Below are 20,087 nucleotides of genomic sequence, written 5' to 3' on the forward strand. Positions count from 1 at the left end.
GGTTTCGCGTTACTTAAATCGCTAAATCGATCCGTTTTTCTAATAAAAGATTAGGTATTATAATTATAAAATTAAAACGTGTTAAAGTTTAAAAGGTATAATCGGTCGGAAAAGTGTCCCGGTATATAATATATCCCGTTTATTAATAAACCACGTTATATCGATTTTAAAGGGTTTTTATAATAAAGTGGAATAAAATTAAGGTACCTCGCCGTATAAATTAATTTAATAATTAGCGTGTCCGGTTTTTTATTTCGCCGACGTATATAATTTAATATTTTATAAAATCCCGCTGCCGATTTTTTTAATTACCTCCCCGCCGCCGCCGTTATTAATAATACTTATTTTTACCGAGCTTAATTCTTTATATTAAAAGTTTTTTCGTTTAAGGGTTATTAAACCGTTATTAGCACGATAAAACGTTAATTTATTATAATAACCGTTAACGTAGACACTAAGCGGCACGTGAACACGTCGGTATTTATTAAGATATGTTTTAAAATACGCGCGAAGGCCCTTACGTAATAAACACTACGCTTACACTAAACCGAGGCTTATTTACCTAATCTTAGCTGCTTTTTATTACGGTACCGCGGTACCTTTAACTACTTTATTTTCGAGCTCTTTAAGCTAATCGACACTTAAATTTTATTTAAATAATCACTCGTATAGCTAAGCGAATACTAAACGTTACTACGCGCGAGCTGTGAAAAATTCGCCATATCTTAAATACTTTATACTTTTATTAACAGCGTATTAACCCTTAAAGGGCTAGCTAATTTTTAACGCGCAGCCCTTAATTATTTTATTCACCGACGGAATAACTTATAATCGAAGCGAGCCACCCTTAAAATATTCGCCAGGATTTATATATAAATAAACGTGATTATTACCCGGCGGAATATTTAATAGAGAGCGTAAAAAAAGACGAATATAAAAATATAAGCTTACGGTATTAATCTAAACGACGGGGACGAAAGGCGAGGCGAATCCACACGGCGACAGTCCTCGATTTTACCGGTGCTGCCTTTTCTAGGCATGAAACCCGGCTCGGTAATTTAAAGCTGCCTGTATAAATCCGCCGTAGCCGACGTTGGCAAGCACATGGTTGGCTTACAGGCTACATGCGAATGCGGTACTGTGCTGTATTAGACGTCGGCGCGATGGGCACACATTTGGGTAAGAGCGGACCGGCGTCTTAGGAAATCGAGAAGCGTTACGGAATAAGCGTTAAGGCATAGCTTGGTCGGGCGCGCTCGCAAGGCGGTGGCCGAGCTCATGGTTTTGCGGGCCACAAGCATGGACGCGGGCGCGAAGACGGCGATGAGGGGCTGCGCTCGACTGCGTAGGCAGACGTTGCTATGGATACGATGACACTCGGGCACTGCAACGCTGGCACCGCGAAGTTGCCGATCCAGGGTGCCATATCGAGCTCGCGGCGCGTGAGATCAGATGGTACCTATGCTTACGCGGCGAACCGGATCCCAGCAGCAACCGCATTCAACGACAGTATTTTGAACACCTCTTCCAGAACCTTTAGAAGGGAAAGCAGTGATTGGTCACATCCACCCACCGACTCGACCCAAACCTAGGACGGATCCGATCCTGGGCGAGTATAATAAAAGGAAACTATAGTGCCACTCCGCAGGCCTCGGCATTTTAAGCGAGAGTTAAATGTTATTCGATAAATATTACGCTAGAGTCCTGTAAAATTAGAAATACTCATAGAAACTATATATAATCTCAGCAGCGTCGCCTCTTCTTAAGCTTTGGCGGGCACGGCTCCTATAAACTACGCAATTCAGGACTCAAGTCCTTCTCGTCTACCCACGTATCCTCGGCTACAGGCCGGCCCGTCCACCGAATACGGTGCTTCACCTTGCCGCCTTGTTTCTTCGTGCCCAATATTTCCACACCTCGATGGTATCCCTGGTAGCTGGCTTCAAAGTCCCGGACCATTTCCTCGTCCAAGATGTCTCTTCGCGGAACCCACCAATAAGACCTGTCGGTCTCCCACCGGATAAGAAAGGTATTCCTTTTCTATTTCTCTAATATACAGTCGATTTAATAGCTCTGCGGGTCCTGATTACCGTCTTGGTGCTCTTTAACGTTTATAGTAAAACCATCGTAGGACGTAGGTGGACTAGAAGCTTCCGTTATTTCGGTGGGGGTTTATAGCCCTTATAATAGGGCTGGGTTTATTAGTTTAATCGAGACTAAGGATAAAACTATCCTAGCGTCGTAATTAAAAACCGTCGAAATGCCGCCCGGTAATAATAAATATTCGGGGGTTTCATGCCCGTTATCTTTTCTTTTATCCTTAGGATTCAGATTCGCGTTTAACCAAGAGCGTTTAAAAGAACGAAATGTATCTCGGTTTTCGCCCCTACTAATAGCATATTTCAATAACGGCGGGAGCCATTCGTCGTCCACTTGCCAGTTTGCCCTGTCGATTTCCGCAGGAGACACACTCGACCCAACCTCTAAGGGAAAAGCCTGGCTTATCCTGGTAATAACGCTATTATGTATTGGCGACTGCGTATCGATTATCACCTGGTCTCCGCATGGAGTCGTTGTCGATATTACTATAAGTTTTGTAATTTTAGGCCGCAACTCGATATCGTGAACAACCTTTACGTAATTCTTAAATCGCATCTCGTTCTCCAGCTTCAGTCCCTTAAATTTGCACTTTAGGTAGGGGCATGGTACAGCTTCCTAATCGCATTGAATAAGATGCCGGTCGACACAGTTCCACATCGTCCCCCTGCGAAAGAACTGTCTCTGGCAAAACATGCAAATGTGCTGCGGCTTTTAAGACTTTAAATAAGCGGCTGGTCGATTCTCGCCCGGTCCGCCAACAGATTGGCTACGGAGGCTAGCGACTGCAGGGTCGGGTAATGGCGGGGTTTGGATTCCTGCTGGATTAGGTAGTGTTATTAAAATAGCCACTGGAGTTTGGATCATCGATAAATATTATGGCCGCGGCGCGAGATGTCTTTCATGCGGTGGCTGCTCGAGCGCTGCCTGTACCGGGGTCGGGTTATGCTCATCAAGCATAGTTACTTGCGCTGCCTCGGTGTCATTTTACGGAATCGTCGACTCCTTAAGTTTAACCTTCCAGGCATAGGCAACCCACGCGTTAATCGTATCGACCTTCCGTTGCACTATCTCTTTTTCCGGTAGGTCCTCGTCTAGGTCACCAAGCAAGTCGGCAAGCATCTTCCGGTCCGCCTGGCTGAAAACGATCTTCTGTAACGGTTGCTAGGGTGCATAGATTCCATCAAGTTATCTGTCGAGCTCGGTTTTGTTCCTTACTTAAAAGTGATCCCTCCGAAGGATATTAGAAACCTTTCGGCGCTGCCGCTGCTTCGCTGTCCTAAATTCGTTCCATTTTTACTCGCGTAGCTTCTTATAGACACCGATAGCCTTCGTCGACTTACTATACACGGCCTATAATACTGCTTCGAGGGCCGACTATTTTTTTTTAACCGGCGAACCGTAGTATCCGGGCCGACGGCGCTTATAACTACATCGGACACCTTTATTAAAACATTCTTATCGTATATAAATCTAATATAATTAAAAATATTTAAATAGGGAAACTCGGTGCCACGACTTAAACTTATATCTTAAAGTATAACGTTTCGCATCGCGTTAATATAAAACTTTTTATAAACGCCGCTATTAACCCGGTGCCGCGCTATTTAGTCTCGTATCGACGTGCGATAATATTTTTTTATTATATTAAAAACTTTTTTATCGTATAATAAAAGAAGACTTACTATTAAAAATCTCTAGGTTACCTCGGCGGTATATATACGATTAAAGTCGATTAGGTAACCCTGCCGCCTTCCTTAGCTTCCCCGAGTTATTATCGAACGAATTCACAGTTAAAAGGTCGTTTAACTTTATAGGCCCCCGATTAACTCGATAGTTTTCCGAAATACCGGTTTATATTAAAACTCCTTCTTTTAAAGGATACGGACAGCCCCTATACTTATTTTAGTATTAAAAAAAGGCTCGGCTTAAGTAGCGTAACCTTCGTAATTAATTACCCCTTCCGTTAAAGCTTTCGCGAGAAGGTACGAGAGGGGGCATAGGATAGGGAGCTTCTCTTCGACGAAGGGAAACTAAGTAAGCACGACCTATTTATTGTGTCCCTTATAGAAACGAAAGAGGACCTGCATCGTAAAATAATCTCTACCCCTATTACTTATTAAGTTATACAGGATCTAATAGTCGATGTTTTCCTAGTAGAACACTTTAAATATAACGTTTATTCTCTTGTTTACTTCGCTATAAACTTAATATTTTTTTAAGCGTGGTTAAATATACTCGTTTAAACTGTTTTTAATATTAATATAAACGTCGAACTCTTTATTTTACTCTTTAATTTCCCTTTTTATATCTTTAAGTAGGAAATAAACTAGCTTATACCTTTAATAACTTGTTTATATAAACAGGATACGAATAAAGGCGTTATTAAGCCGATCGAGTCCGATTTTAAAAGTGGTCGTGTTACGAACCCAGCGGAAATATATAAAGTAAATAAACCCCGCGGTGCTAAATATTCTCTTATATTTAAGTTTTACTCGTAAACTAAAAACGTGCCGGATTTCGAGCTTCGCGACCGATAAAAAATAACTTCGAAGCCGGTTTTCGATGTAGTTATTTATATACTTTTTATATAAAATAAATAACTATCGAAAATATTAACGAATCGTGTTTTCGGACTTAATTTTAAACTTTTCTCGACGCATTAAGAATCGAGTAAAAGCTTCGCCGAGTCCCCTGTTTTCCCAGGATAAAGTCTTAACCAGCGGTTTCTAATTTAGCTTACCGGGTAATAATTCACAGAAAGCTATTTATTTTTTTTAATTATTAACGCCATTAAGCTTTATATTATCGGAATAGTTCAGTAGTAAAAGGCGCCGACTATTTCCGCGGTCCCAGAAATGTTAGAGTTTATTCGAAGTAAATGGGGGGGCGTTCGGTGTTTCCAGTTCCGTAAACTGCGCTTGGATCCGGCGAATCTAAGCATCGTTCAACGAGCCCATAGTTCCTACGTTACACAGATCGGAAGGAGGTTCGACGGCGTTTAGTAAAACGAATAAAGAGCTGTGCAATAATCGGTACACGTTTTATGGCAGATCGCATGGCAAAAGTCGTACCGAGTAATGCATACAGGACAGGCTGCTTTATATATTTTTGTCATCTTTAAGTCCTAACACCTAACACCCATACCAACTTGTTCTATTTCTAAGAGGTGAATAATTTCAGCCCGTGGCAGTGCACGATTTAGAGCTAGGCGGCGCGCAATTGGCAGGGGTGGTGCAACGTACTTCGGCCGCAGAAGGAACTTCGAGTAGTATATAGGCCCCCCCCCAAAATGTACTTGTCGGGGGTGTTTTGGGCTGCCGAAAATGGCGGCTCTGGACATCCAAAAACGACAGCCCAAACAGCGACACATCGACTATTGGTGTAACATGCATGGACCAGGTTTGTGGGATCGGTCACGACCGTTTTGGGCTTGGGCGGTGACATGAGTCTTCGTGTTACTCTGTTTTGAACCTTTTGTTTGTGCTGGCCTGCCGGTATCAACAGAGAAAAATAAGGAGACTACCTAATTGGATAGGAAATATATATGACGAGATTACACTCTCTGCTAACTCATAATATCTTCATTTGCAAAATTATTGTCTCTCTTGCTCGACACTGGATGGAGTCAAAAGCGCAGGTTGGTCTGAAGAGACAACGATGCTGGCATAGGAAGCTGTGGAATAACCATGAAAAGTCCCTGTCTTCGTGTCACAGAATCATATATCATTACCACTGAATAAAGGGTGTTCGAGGATCTTTCTAGTAGTCACCTGTGTTTTATAGGGTATATCATTTTAACCCAAGATCCCAAACCATACGTATGGGGGTGAGCTCGGATCAAGTACCGCCATTGTTCTTATTAAAACATAGGCAAACATAATATATGCGCTGACATATATCTATGGACTGATAATGCCCCATCACACATTCCCAGACCCACTCGCCCCCCTCGCGATATCGGCCTCATGCATGCATATCCCATCAACCCCCATTCGACACGATATACATTTGGGACGGACTCAACTCTTCACACTACCTCGACTCTTCATCCACCTCCGCCTCGCCCTGCCGCACCGCGCTGTTTGTTGTAGGGAAGTCCTTCTCGCTGGCCTCGGGGAGGTACCGCGACGCCACGGTGAAGCCGGCCGCGAGCAGGAAGAGGATGACCCAGACGAGGTATCCGCCCAGGATCTGGGTATTAGCTCCCAGGGCGAAGAGACTCGTAAACAGGGCCGGGGTAAACGCGCGGAGACCACTCAACCCCGTCAGAGCCAGCGCGTTGAGAGTGCCCAGCATAGCGGGCGAGGGACTGACATCGTTGAGCGCGAGCTGCACGGCCGTGAAACTCATCGAGACGCCCGGCCCCACGGCCAAGAAACAAGGCGCCGCGACCCAAAACACCCGATCGAAGCCCGCGCGGCGCAGCGCGTTGAGCAGGGCATTGGTCCCGAGGAAGAAGGGGTAGCAGTTCGCGCACAAACGCATGACGCCGTTGGTGCCCATGCGGTGCTGCAGGGGCGGGAAGACCACCAACAACCAAAACGCCTGCGAGACGCCCGTCATGGCCATGAAGGCGCCGATCTGGAACTTGGTGAACGCGAGCCCGCCCAGCTGCACGGATGTGAACCAGAAGACGGGGATGATGGCCGTGTAGGCGAACGCGAGCAGCATGACGTGCGCGAAGACGTACAAGACGATGCCCACGCCGGGCGTCTTCAGCAGCTCCCACGTGCTCTTCTCCTTTGCGAGTTGCCTCTGCCCTTCCTCCTGCACCGTCGCCTTCGACTTCTTGACCAGCGTCTCCTCGACGAAGAACGCGCTCGTCAGCACGGCCGTCAATCCCACCACGCCCACGGCGAAACTGGGCAGCGCGTAGGGATACGCCTCGAAGAACCGCACGCCGCCAAAGACGCTTGGGTACTGCTGCGCCGGGTCGGCCAACACGCCGCCCAGCAGCGGTCCAACAGTAATCCCGACATTCCCCGCGAACGCGAAAAAGCTAAAACTGCGCGCCTGCGTGCGCGGCGTCGAGTGCTCGCTGATCATGGTCCGGATCGTCACGATGGTGCCCGCGAACACGCCCGCGAGGCAGCGGAACAGCACCATCTGCCACAAGCTCGTCGCCATCCCAAAAATGCTCGTGGCGCAGCACACGCCCACCAGGCTCGCGACCAGGACGGGCTTCCGGCCGACGCGGTCCGCGGCGCGGCCCCAGACCAGCATGACGAGCATCTGGGTCAAACTAAACAGGGACTCGATCAGGCCCGAGTAGAAGCCGACGTCGGCGTCGCGGATGCCGGGGGCCACGTGCTGGATCATCTGGTTGATGTAGGGGAAGATGGAGAAGAAGGCGACCGGCTCGACCAGGCGCGCGTAGCAGAGCAGGAAGATCTGCGTCTTGGGCAGCGGCTTGTCGTTTGCTGCTGCTGCCGCTACTTCATCTTCCGCGCATATGGCCCCGGCGACGTCCGGGTCCTGCGCGGGCGCGATGGCGGCCGAGGCCAGAAGCGGTGTCTGCTCGCTAGTGGCTAAATCCTCATCCAGCTCGGGACGGGAGCGGTGGTTATTGTGGTAACATCCATTGCCGTTGGCTTTCGGGCCGCCGTTGAGTGCGGCGGTCATGGCTTTTTGCTATTTCCTTCAGGGAACTGGCTCCTTCGCAATTCCAGCACGGGTCGTCGGAATGAGCGCAGGGAGAAAAGCATAAAACAGCGCATCACTGGAAGTTCCAAAAGAATGAGAGAGAGCTAGAAAAAAAAGCAAGGGGCAACCAACGATCAATCCCACGTAAGCAAAACGATAAGATGCTGAGACTGACTGCAAGCGCGCTAGTTAGCGGCGTTTTGTAAGCGCCCGTGCAACCTCGTCGCGGGGGATCCCTTGCCTTGCAGGCTGTTGTGTCGGGATTGGTGGTGAATATACACTGCAGGAAGGAAGCGGTGATCATGCAGCTGGCTGCATTGTAGATTCAATATCCGTGGTCCCATCTTCAGTGAACTGGAGGCTATCTGGCTGGCAATCCATGGTTTATCTTGTTACCAATGGGTGCAACGGCATAGTCAAGTCACGTCAAGTAGGCAGAGTAGAGTATGTCGAGATGCATCGTGAATGTGTTTGTAGTATTTATGAGCAATTATAATTGCTCGTTCCGCTGACTGGTTGATATACAGGATCATCAAACGTGACAGGCTCATCCAGACCTCATATCCCAATCGTATGACATCGTTTTCAAAAATCCCCGAACGCCGACCAATGCAATGGTATTGTAACATGTCTCATATCTCGTACATCAATCGCCTCAATGCCGACGGCGATTGATAGGCCATCTCTTCAACAGAAATTCCCGAATCCTGTACTGCTTCAAAAGAGATGCGACATCACCATCACTTGCTGCTCCGGGCAGTGGTATGTCGACGTAGACCAGAACAAGCGTCTTGACCGCCGTCGACTGTACACGGTTCACCGAGTGGAGCCAATGCCAGTTATGAGCCGGTGCCTTGCGGCCTTGGCTCTTCCAGCCGGGGTTCGAATAAGAGGGCATGACCGAGATGGCAAACTCGGCATGCGAGAATGCTGGGCCGCGGTTGTACAGGAGCCAATCGCAGCCAAATTTGATACCAGGTCGTACGACCCAGCCGAGGGACCGGAAATGGTGGTACACGGCGTACTGAACCAGGAACGGATCATCGGGCTGCAGATCCAACTGCCTCGGGGGAAAGTAAGAATAGCCACGGCAAATGTTGAACAGGTCCTGCGTCGAAAGCAGCTGGCCAGACTTCTCGTCACGAACCTTGAGAACGCCAAGTCCGAAAGCAAGGAAGAAGGCCTCTTCGCGTGTGAGCTGGAGATGCTCCTTATCCACGACTGCCAGAGAAGCATCATTGGACATGGTGCTGATGGTCGACAGTGGGGACTTCTGCGCGGGTTCCGGCAGGATATCGCTCGGGGACGAGACATTTCCAAGGGGCAGGATGGAGGGCTCCTGAACGGGAATTGCACCATTGTTAAGTATTCCGTCCATCGATTTCACGGCCCCATGACCGTTCATGGTCATTCCCAGGCTAGGGCTTGGCGGATCCGAGTTCATGAAAGTGGTCGACTCGACCTTGGGAGAAAACCGCACACTTTTCCTCCTCTTGATCTGAGCCACGCTCTCGACAGGTGTGTCAGGTGGAGGCGTAGGATATGGATTCGTAGGTGTTCCTGGTCGCTCACGGTTCCCGTTCAACAAAGTGTCTACCAAAGTCTCTGCGCTAGTTGCACTACTGTTGGCCTGTAACTTGGAAGTCGCGGCGGACAGATCACCCAAAGACAAATCCGGGCCGGGCGCTGATGCACTAACATCCCCACTAGGAGCCTGTCCATTGGCAAGGAGTTCGAGAGGTTCTGCAACAGCGTCACTGGGAGCAAGAAGTGCTGCGAGATCACTAGGGGAATTGGGCAGGCGGAGGAGCTCCATCGGTCCTACGGGCGCAACGAGAGACTCAAGACGGCGAACACGGCGGATGGCCTCTTGCTCTTTCCTGGCACGATCCCATTTCATCTGTTGTCGCTCCTCACGTCGTTGGCGGGTATACTCTTCCGCGACATGTTGTTTCTGCGTGCCACTGCGGGCTTGTTCGCGTTTCAACCAGTTGGGTTCACTTCGACTGAGATGTCCTTTCCCGTAGAAGCCTTGCTCCCAAAGCGCGCGGATTGCTTTCGCATCCACAACGTGCACACTTCGCGTCTTGGTCGACCAGATTCCTTCATGGACAATCGAGGGCTCGTGCGGGGCAGTCAAGGCCTGTGTGATCCAGGTGTAGATGACATGGATCAGGGACAGAGGATTACTCGGATAGAAGCTGGGTAGGGGGAACGTGCGGATGGGAATCGGCAGTTCGTGTATCTTGGTCAAGGGCGGTGGCCTGGCAGCTGCAGGCGCCACGGCCGATTTCGGCTCCTTCTCAGGTTGCGACGCATTCGGCTCACGGGTTGTACCGGTAGGCAAGCCAGCCGCGGGGACTGGCAAGGCCGGGAAGGCTTCTTGAGTTTGGTTCATTGAGATATGATCTTCACATCATGTTGGTCTATCTTTGCAGGAACAGTTAGCAACTGGTTGAGGGGTATGCCGCTGATCGTTTTGCAAAATGGTTGGGACCATAGCCAATAACTCAGATACCGTTGTAGTCATTTGGTGGCTCATCGAGGGTTTGACGCCTCTAAGCTCCAATTATAAAAATAAATTGTCATCACCGTGGTTGGCATGGTATGGTCCCTTTGCATTTTGGGGTGTGGTAGAATGTGGAAGACAGAGAGGTAAAACTTACTCAGATGAGGGACACTCCTCCCGGTGCGATAGCAATTACACGATTGGGGAGGCCATTCAATCGTATATGCTCTGAGCCATTTGTTCGGAGCTCGCGTACAAGTCTGTAGCCTGAGTCTCGAGAATTTTGTGTGTTGTTGCCCAAGATGTTGAGCTTGGAAGGGAAAAAAAATCCCAAGGACGAGATTTTATGGCTGACTCGGAAAATCTCGGCTAGCGAGAGCTTGGTGGGGCACGTCCCTCAAGGTGGGGAGCTCTGGACCTTGAGGCTCTGAGCAAAGAAAAAAGCTTTGTTCTTTGTGCCCGCAGTTTTAGGTCTGCTCAGTGCTTCTGCTCAGTGCTCAGTCCAGTGCTAGGCATTGCTTAGACCGCTAAAAATGTGGCCTGAAGCGCAAGGCCTCAATCACCACCTTGCCAATTGACAATTCACTCCGAGACCCAATATTCTTTACAAGGGCGGACCTGATGGAGCCCCGAGTTTACCAAGCGCAGCAGAACGAGCCACCGTCTTTTCGATAGTCATGAAACCCCATCTCGTTATGTGTGCCGCCGTTTCGCGACAACGTCCCAGAAAACCCGAGTTTGGAGAGTCTGGTCGGATTTCCGTATGACCGGCCGAGGGTGACAGCCGTCTTTCCCGTTATCACAGGGTACCTTTCTACACCGAGCAAATTGTTTTCGCTTTACATTGTTTGGGCTTGGCATTTGGGTGCAGCAGCAGTAACAATGGCATCAGCTGCTGAGGCTCTGGGATACGTCTCCCTTGCTTGGGGCGTCTTCGTCATAGGCGTCCAGGCCATCGGTAGCTACAAAATGTACGTCATGTAACAACCCCCAAGAGGGATTTGATATATTTCTGGTGTTCGACTTTTGCAATTGACTTTGGCCCGATCCCTTGTAGCTTCCGAAACTACGCCGCCGTCCCGACCAAGCCAGTCTCCCCGACCCTGCCCAAGCAGGACGTCCCCCACGTCACCATCCTACGCCCCGCCAAGGGCCTCGAGCCCTTCCTGTACGAGTGTCTCGCCTCGACCTTCCGCCAGGACTACCCCCGCGACAAGTTCACCATCTACTTCTGCGTATCCTCGAAAGACGACGCCGCCTATGCGGTCATGCGCCGCCTGCTCGACGAGTTCCCCGACTCCGACGCCCGCATCTTCATCGAAGAGGAGGACCCGCTCCTCCATGGCGGCGGTGGCCATGCCGACAAGCTGGGCCCGAACCCCAAGATCCGGAACTTGAGTCGTGCGTACAGGGAGGCCAAGGGCGACATCATCTGGATCGCCGACTGCAATGTCTGGATCGCCAGCACGGCGGCGGGCCACATGGTCGACAAGCTCTGCGGACTTACCGGCGAGACGCCTTACAAATTCACCCACCAGATGCCCATTGTGGTAGACACCGTGTCATCGATCCAGCCCGATACCCCCGAGACACGACGTCTCCTTGCCGGCGACCCCGGCACGGCACACGACCGAGACGTCTCGAAGTCGCTCCTGTCCCAGGGCGGAGGTCGGCTGGAGGAGATGTTCATGGCGACTGAGCACGCCAAGTTCTACGGCGCCATCAACACAGTCGGGGTTGCGCCGTGCGCAGTGGGCAAGAGCAACATGTTCCGCAAGTCGCACCTGGACATGGTCACGGACTCCAGCAGGAACCCCATCCTGCCCGCTTCCGTGGCGCATCTCCCTTTGGGACTTGACCACTTCTCGGCATATATCTGCGAGGACCACCTGATCGGTGATTTGCTATGGCGGACCAAGATCCCCGGCTTCAAGAACCATGGCTTGGCGTGGGGCGACCTGGCCATCCAGCCCATGGCCGGCATGTCGGTGGCCGGCTACATTGCGCGCCGCAAGCGCTGGCTGCGGGTTCGCAAGTGGACGGTCCTGGCCGCCACGCTCGTCGAGCCGGGCATCCAGTCGCTGATCTGCTGCACGTCCATCGCCTACGGCCTCACTACGGTGCCCTGGGTCCACACGTACCTCGGCATCCCTCAAACCTGGGCCAGCTGGGCCAGCTGCTGGACCGGCGCCATCGCGTTCTGGATCATCCACGACCGCATCCTGTTCGGCCGCCTGCACGCCGGCCACAGCGTCCAGATCGACGAGCACACGCCCGCCTTTGCGCGGGGCACGGCGCGCGGCGGCACGGAGAGGAGGCCCGTGGGTGAATGGTTCCTGGCCTGGCTCGGGCGCGAGTTCCTCGCGTTCCCCATCTGGGCTTGGGCGGTACTCCTCGGGACGAGCGTCAGTTGGCGGGGCGAGAAGTTCCGGGTCAAGTCGGACATGACGGTCGTGGCTTGGGACGAGACTAATGTGGATGTGGACAATGTGAGACGAGTTGATGGCGATAGACAGAATAAGAAAGATTAGATTACGACTAGACGGTTAGAGTACCTGACATCATGACTATATTGTTTGGTACATAATAATGAACTACGATTTTGATTACGGTTTATCACCATCGTATCTACTTTCAGAAGTGCCACTGAGGATCGTTCTATCTTTGCCTAGGCAGACAGATGACTCCAATCATCTACACCTGTCACTTGAATAGACACGTTGATCGCGAACCTCATAGACTTTTGTGTATGCCGCAATTACCGCCAGTCGCTTTATCCCCTTCTATCACCAATCGGGATTTTGCCATTGGTATACAACGTGGGGCAGCCGGTCCCTCAGAGCTCGGTGCTATCTAGGTAGGTATGATGTATGGATCCGGATGGTTGCCGGCTCTAGTCGTTGGATCCAGGCCTGCCAACGAATCGTGCATTCACGCTTGGAAAGGGGAATTTTGACACTTTTTTACAGTTGTAGAGTTTTCGGGGTCCTCGTCGTCTGGAGTCAGGCGGTCCCGTCATGGTGCATATGCATATGCATATGCGGATGATGGTGACAGCTGTACATGTTCGGCCGTGAATTCGTCCGAACTATGACTCTCGGGGCCGATACGCTGTAGGCGAACAGGAATGTGGAAAACAATACTTATCTGACACATCTTGTCATTCGTATCAGCATAGCATGTCATGTTAGTCGGGTTCGGGTTCGGGGCTTCGGGGGTCCTGGGAAGCGGAGGGGCATGGGATTCGTAGATCTCCCCGCTGGCTGCATAAAAGTCCAGAAGGTTCAAGCGGCATCCGGTCCGATGCACAATGCCCATGTCAGGGTCAGAGGGAGGGGAAGAAGCCACTCCCCGAATACTTACATATCTGCCGGCCGTTGGGACCCTTGGCAGCCTGGGTGTGCTACCATGGCGGCGATCCCATCCCCTGAGAGGGGCGGGCTTGGTCTGGCTGGGCTGAGGAGGGGAGAGGTGGGCATCGTAACGGCTTAGATAAGACCCGTTTTGTTGTGTATTGGTCCATAGAGTATCTACCGCAGGGCGCCGCCACGTTGGCGGGTTAGCCCGAGGGAACGAGCTGACAAAAGCAACTGGAGTGGTTCCTCACACGATAAATCCCATCTGACTAGAACTGGACAGGGCTTCGGGGCTGGGCGGCTGAGCCGAGTTGAACGACTCACTCCCGAGGTCGCACAAGGACTTATTCTCGCTACACCCGAGTCAGAGAGTCATACTACGGTATTAAAGGATTTAATGTTCAGAAAGCAGGCTGCCATGCATAAGTCTAAAATCGCAAGTCAGCGCTACTAGGTATTATACTATCAATAGTGAGTGGCCCGGCTCGACTACGGTGTGATTTGCATGCGTAAGCTTAAGTGCTCTATAAGAGCGAAAACTCCGAGGTTCGACGCGGCGCTAGCAGGTAGTGCAGTATTAGGAGGAACGGGATTCAGAAAAAGAAAATGCTCCGATGCCCGCCCCATGTTCGATACCGTATTCCCCAAATCCCGCCCACCGCTTATCTTGTTTTCCCATCAATGATCCAGAATGCTTCATAATCTGGATCTGTAGGTAGGTGCGTTAGCTAAGCATAAATGCCATCGGAATCAAACCGTTGCCGTGGACGGGTCGCCCTTGTTTTTGCATTATGGTCCCTCTTCTTCCCTGTATTGGTAATAGCATTTGAACATTGCCAATTCTTAAGCATGTTTCCCGGATTCGACTCTGTTCGGCGCTCCGTTCTTTAGTGGTGAGTTGCCATTCTTTTAGCGCGTTCCAGTGCCCCGGCGTTGGGTCCCGTCAGGTCGTTCAATGCCCGTCCTCTTGTCAGACAGACGGAGCAAAAACAGGTCCACAACACACATAATGTGGAAAAACTCAAGGGACACAAAACCTATGAGTGTAGCGCATGCAGGCAGGTATGACTAGTAAGCCCATTTGGTGCCGAGGCTCACTGACGACTGCTGCATATATGACTCGCATAGCATAAAGCGCATGTACGCAATGAATGTTGATGTACGAGTGACATGGAATATTCTAGCGTGGGACGTGGCTATGAGTTTCAACGTTGCATGCATTTCCAAGATGAGAAAAGGGGAGTGAGTTCAGATCTAATTGTAGACGCCGCCAATGCTTAAAGATAGTTCGTTCATGTCGATGCTTGGTCAGGCCTTGTGTCAGACTCAGGTTGAATCGTCCGTTCCAGAATAGCTGACTCGCCAAAGCCAAAAGGTCCGGACTTGGGACCGGAGCTAGCTCCTGTTTATGCAGATTGCATAAGGTGCGCCCTCGGATGCTGACCTGAAGACCGGGGCGAGATGACGTTGACGATCCCTGGAGGCCGGTGTTTAATCCCGTTTCTGGGCTCTATTACTAAATCCGCTCTAGGCTTGGGCCATCTAAGATTTGACATGGCTCGACCGAAAGGGCGTGTGGAGGGTGCAGCAGGTGGCTTTTTGGTGGGCGTGGGCGGGCGGTGGAGCTCGACGACCCCCTGGTAATCAGCCAGGGAAGGATTTTGGGCGCGAGGTCCGTCCTGCCGTGTGTCGAAGAGAAAAAAGTGTTTTTTATACCTCGGCGCCCGTATTGGCGAGGAGTGCGTCCGATGATTCATTCGTCTCTTGTTCGCCTTTATAACACCTGCCATCCCACCACTCCCCCTTTATCCCCCATTCCGACTCAGATTCCCTCAACTTGGCAGCAAATCTTGGATCTACGACATCCCTGTTATATTCACTTTTTTGAGACTTGCCGATTCCTGTGTCTCCTAGGTTAATAAAGTGAACTGAAGTGACCAACTGAAGATCCACACTTCCCGCAAGCGGTTGCGACCTTCCCGAACCTAACCGACGGGTAACACCAGCAAACAGCACTACATTTCGAGTCGCACGAAACACCAGCCAATCAGCAACCCGGCGCAATGGCGTCCGAAAAGGATACCAAGCCACAACAACAACCCGGCGGCGACGAACATGGCCTCGAACACACAGCACCTCACAAGATCCCGTACTGGCGGATAGTATTCGACCAATCCGGCATCACTGACTCCGTGCTCAACCACTCATATCCCGGCTCCGGCACAACAGAAGACCCCTACCTGGTGAATTGGATACCACACGACCCCCGCAACCCCTTCAACTTCAGCGTCGTCACGAAATGGTTCATCACATTCACCGTCGCCCTCGCAACATTAGCGGTCGCGCTGGTTTCATCCGCCTACTCGGGCGGTATTAGGCAAATCATCATGGAGTTCGGCATCTCCCAAGAGATCGCCACCCTGGGCGTCTCGCTGTTCGTGCTGGGCTTCGCCGTCGGCCCGCTGCTGTGGGCGCCCCTGAGCGAGGTCTTCGGCCGCCAGGTCCTGTTCCTCGGCACCTACGCCGCCCTGACCGCCTTCAACGCGGGCACGGCCGGCGCCAACGGCCCGGTCACGCTGCTGGTCCTGCGCTTCTTCGCCGGCGCCTTCGGCTCGTCCCCGCTCACCAACGCGGGCGGCGTCATCGCCGACATGTTCCCCGCCGCCCAGCGCGGCCTCGCCATGTCCCTCTTCGCGGCCGCGCCCTTCCTCGGGCCCGTCCTCGGCCCCATCATCGGCGGCTTCCTCGGCCAGGCCGCGGGCTGGCGCTGGGTCATGGGCTTCCTCGCGGCCTTCTCCGGCTTCTTCTGGATCGTCGGCGGCTTCCTCGTGCCCGAGACGTACGCGCCCGTGCTGCTCCGCAAGCGCGCCGCCGCCCTCTCGAAGCGCACGGGCAAGCACTACGTCAGCAAGATCGACGCCGACCGCGGCCGCGTCACGCTCGGCCAGTCGCTCAAGACGGCCCTGTCGCGGCCCTGGATACTGCTCTTCCGCGAGCCCATCGTGTTGCTGCTGTCCATGTACATGGCCATCATCTACGGCACCCTGTACATGCTCTTCGGCGCCTTCCCCATCGTCTACCAGGGCCAGCGCGGCTGGAGCCAGGGCATTAGCGGGTTGGCCTTCCTCGGCATCATGGTCGGCATGGTTTTTGCGGTGGCGTACAGCATCTGGGACAACGGCCGCTACGTCCGGACTGAGGACGAGCACGACGGCTTCGCGCCGCCCGAGGCCCGCCTCCCGCCCGCCATGGTCGGCTCCGTGGCGTTGCCCATCGGCCTCTTCTGGTTCGCCTGGACCAACTCGGCCTCGATCCACTGGGTCGTCAGCATCGCCGCCGGCGTCCCCTTCGGCTTCGGCATGGTCCTCGTGTTTCTGAGCATCATGAACTACCTCATCGACGCCTACACCATCTTCGCCGCGTCCGTGCTCGCGGCCAACTCGGTGCTGCGGTCCCTCTTCGGTTTCGCCTTCCCGCTCTTCACCAGCTACATGTACGCCGACCTCGGCATCCACTGGGCTTCCAGCATCCCCGCTTTCCTCGCCCTCGCCTGCGTGCCCTTCCCGTTCCTGTTCTACAAGTACGGCCCCCAGGTCCGCGCCAAGTGCCACTTCGCGGCCGAGTCGCTCGCCTTCATGAAGCGCCTCCGGGCCGAGCAGGTCGCGGCCGACGCCGAGGAGGAGCGGGGCTCCGAGCGCACCCTGACCGAGGTCGCCAACGGCGCCACCACCGAGGAGGACGACGAGCAGAACGGACCGGCCTTTGCCGCTATTCGCACCGGCAACTCGCGCCCCGGCTCGCGCGCAGGGTCCCGGACGGTGTCGCGGCGGTCCTCGCTGGCGCGCATCCCGACGCACCACTCGGTCGTGGCGTACAACGATAACCCGTTCGATATCGATCGGGTGCACACCAACCAGTCGCAGTTCAGCATGAAGCGGACCAAGTCCAAGGCGGAGAAATAAGGAAGCAATCGCAAAGAAGAAAGGAAGGGGAAGAGGATAGGTCCCACACACTGGGAAGGGACTGGGTCAACTCAACGCGAACTCGGAAGGACATGTTATTTAACGTATGACGTGCAACAATCACGCATTTTATGCTCGGGCACCTAAAATTTTCTGGTTGCATTGCATCTATTGATATCCACATAGAACTATTTCGGCTTTTTAATGTCTAACACCAATTTCAAACAAAACAAGTTCATACATCAATATGCTCATGCATCGTGACTGCCTTCGCCATTGCGTTCCGTAATCAATGCTACACATAGCTTCCGTAGCCGTAGCATCCACTAAATCGGTCTGGCTCAATATGCGTCATTGTAGCCATTCGTCTCGCTCCAGACCACAGCCGCCTGTAGAATGATATCCGGCCATCCTTTATCCCGCACATCCACGGTCTGGAAGAACATGTCGATCGGCACGAGCAGCTCTTCAGGCAGCGCCCGCATCATCGCCCGCCGCCGGTGCTCCTGCTCATCTGCCGCCTCCTCCTCATTACTGCTAGTATTATGTGCTTCGTCGCACACCCTCCCCCGAACGCCGCAATGTCCTCAATGGCGCGCAGCATCGCCCACGCATGGTCCTCAACCCGGTCGTATAAGTCGTCCAGCGCCCGCATCGCCGCCTCTTCATCCAGCACGCGAGCGAGGTTCCGCGCCGCGGCCATGGCCTCGCAATACCAGCCCGCGCAGTCGGGCTCGAACGGCCAGTTCCCGCTCCCCGTCCCCGCCCACGTCCCCTGCTGTTCCTCGATAGCGAACCGCACCTCCTCCGCCGCCGTCTGCGGGGTCCGGCGGCGCTGCCATCCCCGCATCATCCGGAGATAATGCGCATCGCTGCGGGGCGGGAAGTGGCACGTCCGGTTCCTCAAGTCCGTCATGCCCATCAGCGCGTGGAACACCTCGCGCGAGCTGGCCCCGCGCATCGCGAAGTCGCCGTCGCCGACGCTGTACCCCGCGAAATAGCCCAGCAGGTCCAGCGCGCCGAAGGAGACCTCGTGCGCGCCTTGCGGGAAGAGGTCGCGGGTCCAGGCCGGCCAGGTTTCGAGGGCGGCGTGGTAGAAGCATTGTTGGGCGATGGATAGGGAGTCCTGGAGGATCGAGAGGCCGGCGCGGGAGGGGATGAAGAGGCGGGGGAGGAGGGGCGGGCGGTAGGGGCGGGGAGGCGGGGGATGTTGTCGTGGTAGTCATGATGATTCGGTGAGGGGGGACAGGAGGGTGGGGATCTTAGTAAAGGGCTCGGGGATCTAGAGGCCCTGGCGAATGGTTGGGTAGAGGAGGAGCTCTGGGCGGATATCACGGATGCCGGGATCGATGATTGGGATATTTCAGACACATCGGAAGAGGCGTCAGAGGTGGACACGGGCGAGGATCGAGTGCCTCTCTTCCGCTTTCGTCGATCTTCCTTTCGCTGTCGTCGGACCCATTGGGCAGTTCGTCGCCGTGTCCGTGCCCTGCAGAGACTTGCGAGGGCCTTGGGGCTCAGAGAACGAGAAGTCCTGCTGTTTGTCTGTGATATTGGACTGGGTCGAAGCACAGAATTTCGGGGAGCAGTCTCGGAGTCTGCTCGATAGCCCTCGCCCCCGCTGTCAGTATCATCGTCCAACTCCCCATCACGTCTGCCGACCGACCAACTGTCGTCGCTTTCGATGCTGGACAATATGTCGCTGGACAATATGTCTCTGGAGGATGGAGGAGGCGACGACGATGCCCTCCTGTGTCGTTTGTGGGCTTTGGCCCTTTGTTCGGCTTTCCGTTGTCGAACTCTCCCATTGGGGGTGTTGCTTCTCCTACCAGGTTTGAGTGGCCTCGACTCCTCAAGTGTCTCTGGAGACGAAGACTGCTTAACCTCGAGGTCGTCAATCCTACGCTGCAGGATCAATCTCTGCTTTTCTGACTCGATCCATTTCCTCGCCATCTTGTTGTAGTTGGCTTGGATCCATTCGATCTCTGACATTGTGTCCTCATCGAGACATTTTCTCCTCTCTTTGCTGCGGTCCCTGAGCTTTCTTGGTCGTATCCGGTCTGAACCTCGCGAGTTGTTGTTTCCGTCGTCAGGCCTGTGGTTCCTAGACGGAGCACGCATCATTGGAGCCATAATCAGATTCAGTGCGTGAGAGGGGGCTTGCAATATCGTGTTTGTCAGTGTGTTGTTGGGAGATTTAGACAGTCAATGGGATCATAATGGGGTCTCCTGAAATAATAAAATGAAATGTTCAATGATAGGGAGAAATACAGTAGCTGGGCCCGTTGCTACATATAAATCTTTATTTAGGCAGTAATCAATACATATCTCCGTTCCCGTGGGATTGGAACCTTTTTGGGCAAACCTTCTTCGGGTCTCGGGTCAAACTTTATTCTCGCGCGTACTGTACCATCTGATACCTAAACTCCATTCTTCAGATCCAATACGGGTCGGACGGTTTAAGCTTAACTTGATTGAAGCTTATTGGAGATTGATATACCCCACCTACAGTTAATC

General features: G+C 52.8%; 6 protein-coding genes across 6 annotated transcripts; 2 read left to right on the top strand and 4 right to left on the bottom strand.

Moving 5' to 3' along the window:
- Positions 1-1,148: 1,148 nt before the first annotated feature.
- Positions 1,149-1,426, bottom strand: PG997_013584 (uncharacterized protein; the record flags this gene model as incomplete). Its single annotated transcript, XM_066817898.1, is given in 2 exon segments — positions 1,149-1,341; positions 1,356-1,426. The coding sequence occupies 2 exon segments, from the start codon at positions 1,424-1,426 to the stop codon at positions 1,149-1,151; spliced, it is 264 nt and encodes an 87-aa protein (XP_066663590.1).
- A 4,706-nt stretch (positions 1,427-6,132) lies between these two features.
- PG997_013585 (permease of the major facilitator superfamily) lies at positions 6,133-7,722 on the bottom strand (the record flags this gene model as incomplete). The annotated part of the gene is made up of 1 exon (XM_066817899.1): positions 6,133-7,722. One exon carries the CDS (start codon positions 7,720-7,722, stop codon positions 6,133-6,135), a length of 1,590 nt encoding a protein of 529 aa, XP_066663591.1.
- Positions 7,723-8,398: 676 nt separating this feature from the next.
- Positions 8,399-10,141, bottom strand: PG997_013586 (tRNA-splicing endonuclease subunit Sen2; the record flags this gene model as incomplete). Its single annotated transcript, XM_066817900.1, has 1 exon — positions 8,399-10,141. The coding sequence occupies one exon, from the start codon at positions 10,139-10,141 to the stop codon at positions 8,399-8,401; it is 1,743 nt and encodes a 580-aa protein (XP_066663592.1).
- A 993-nt stretch (positions 10,142-11,134) lies between these two features.
- Positions 11,135-12,783, top strand: PG997_013587 (ceramide glucosyltransferase; the record flags this gene model as incomplete). Its single annotated transcript, XM_066817901.1, has 2 exons — positions 11,135-11,223; positions 11,310-12,783. The coding sequence occupies 2 exons, from the start codon at positions 11,135-11,137 to the stop codon at positions 12,781-12,783; spliced, it is 1,563 nt and encodes a 520-aa protein (XP_066663593.1).
- A 2,888-nt stretch (positions 12,784-15,671) lies between these two features.
- On the top strand, positions 15,672-17,570 carry PG997_013588 (uncharacterized protein; the record flags this gene model as incomplete). Its single annotated transcript, XM_066817902.1, has 1 exon — positions 15,672-17,570. One exon carries the CDS (start codon positions 15,672-15,674, stop codon positions 17,568-17,570), a length of 1,899 nt encoding a protein of 632 aa, XP_066663594.1.
- A 484-nt stretch (positions 17,571-18,054) lies between these two features.
- On the bottom strand, positions 18,055-19,562 carry PG997_013589 (uncharacterized protein; the record flags this gene model as incomplete). The annotated part of the gene is made up of 2 exons (XM_066817903.1): positions 18,055-18,696; positions 19,143-19,562. The coding sequence occupies 2 exons, from the start codon at positions 19,560-19,562 to the stop codon at positions 18,055-18,057; spliced, it is 1,062 nt and encodes a 353-aa protein (XP_066663595.1).
- Positions 19,563-20,087: the final 525 nt, after the last annotated feature.

Source organism: Apiospora hydei (genome assembly GCF_038363865.1).
Source record: "Apiospora hydei strain CBS 114990 chromosome Unknown utg000009l_segment0_segment0, whole genome shotgun sequence".
Taxonomy (NCBI): Eukaryota; Fungi; Ascomycota; class Sordariomycetes; order Amphisphaeriales; family Apiosporaceae; genus Apiospora; species Apiospora hydei.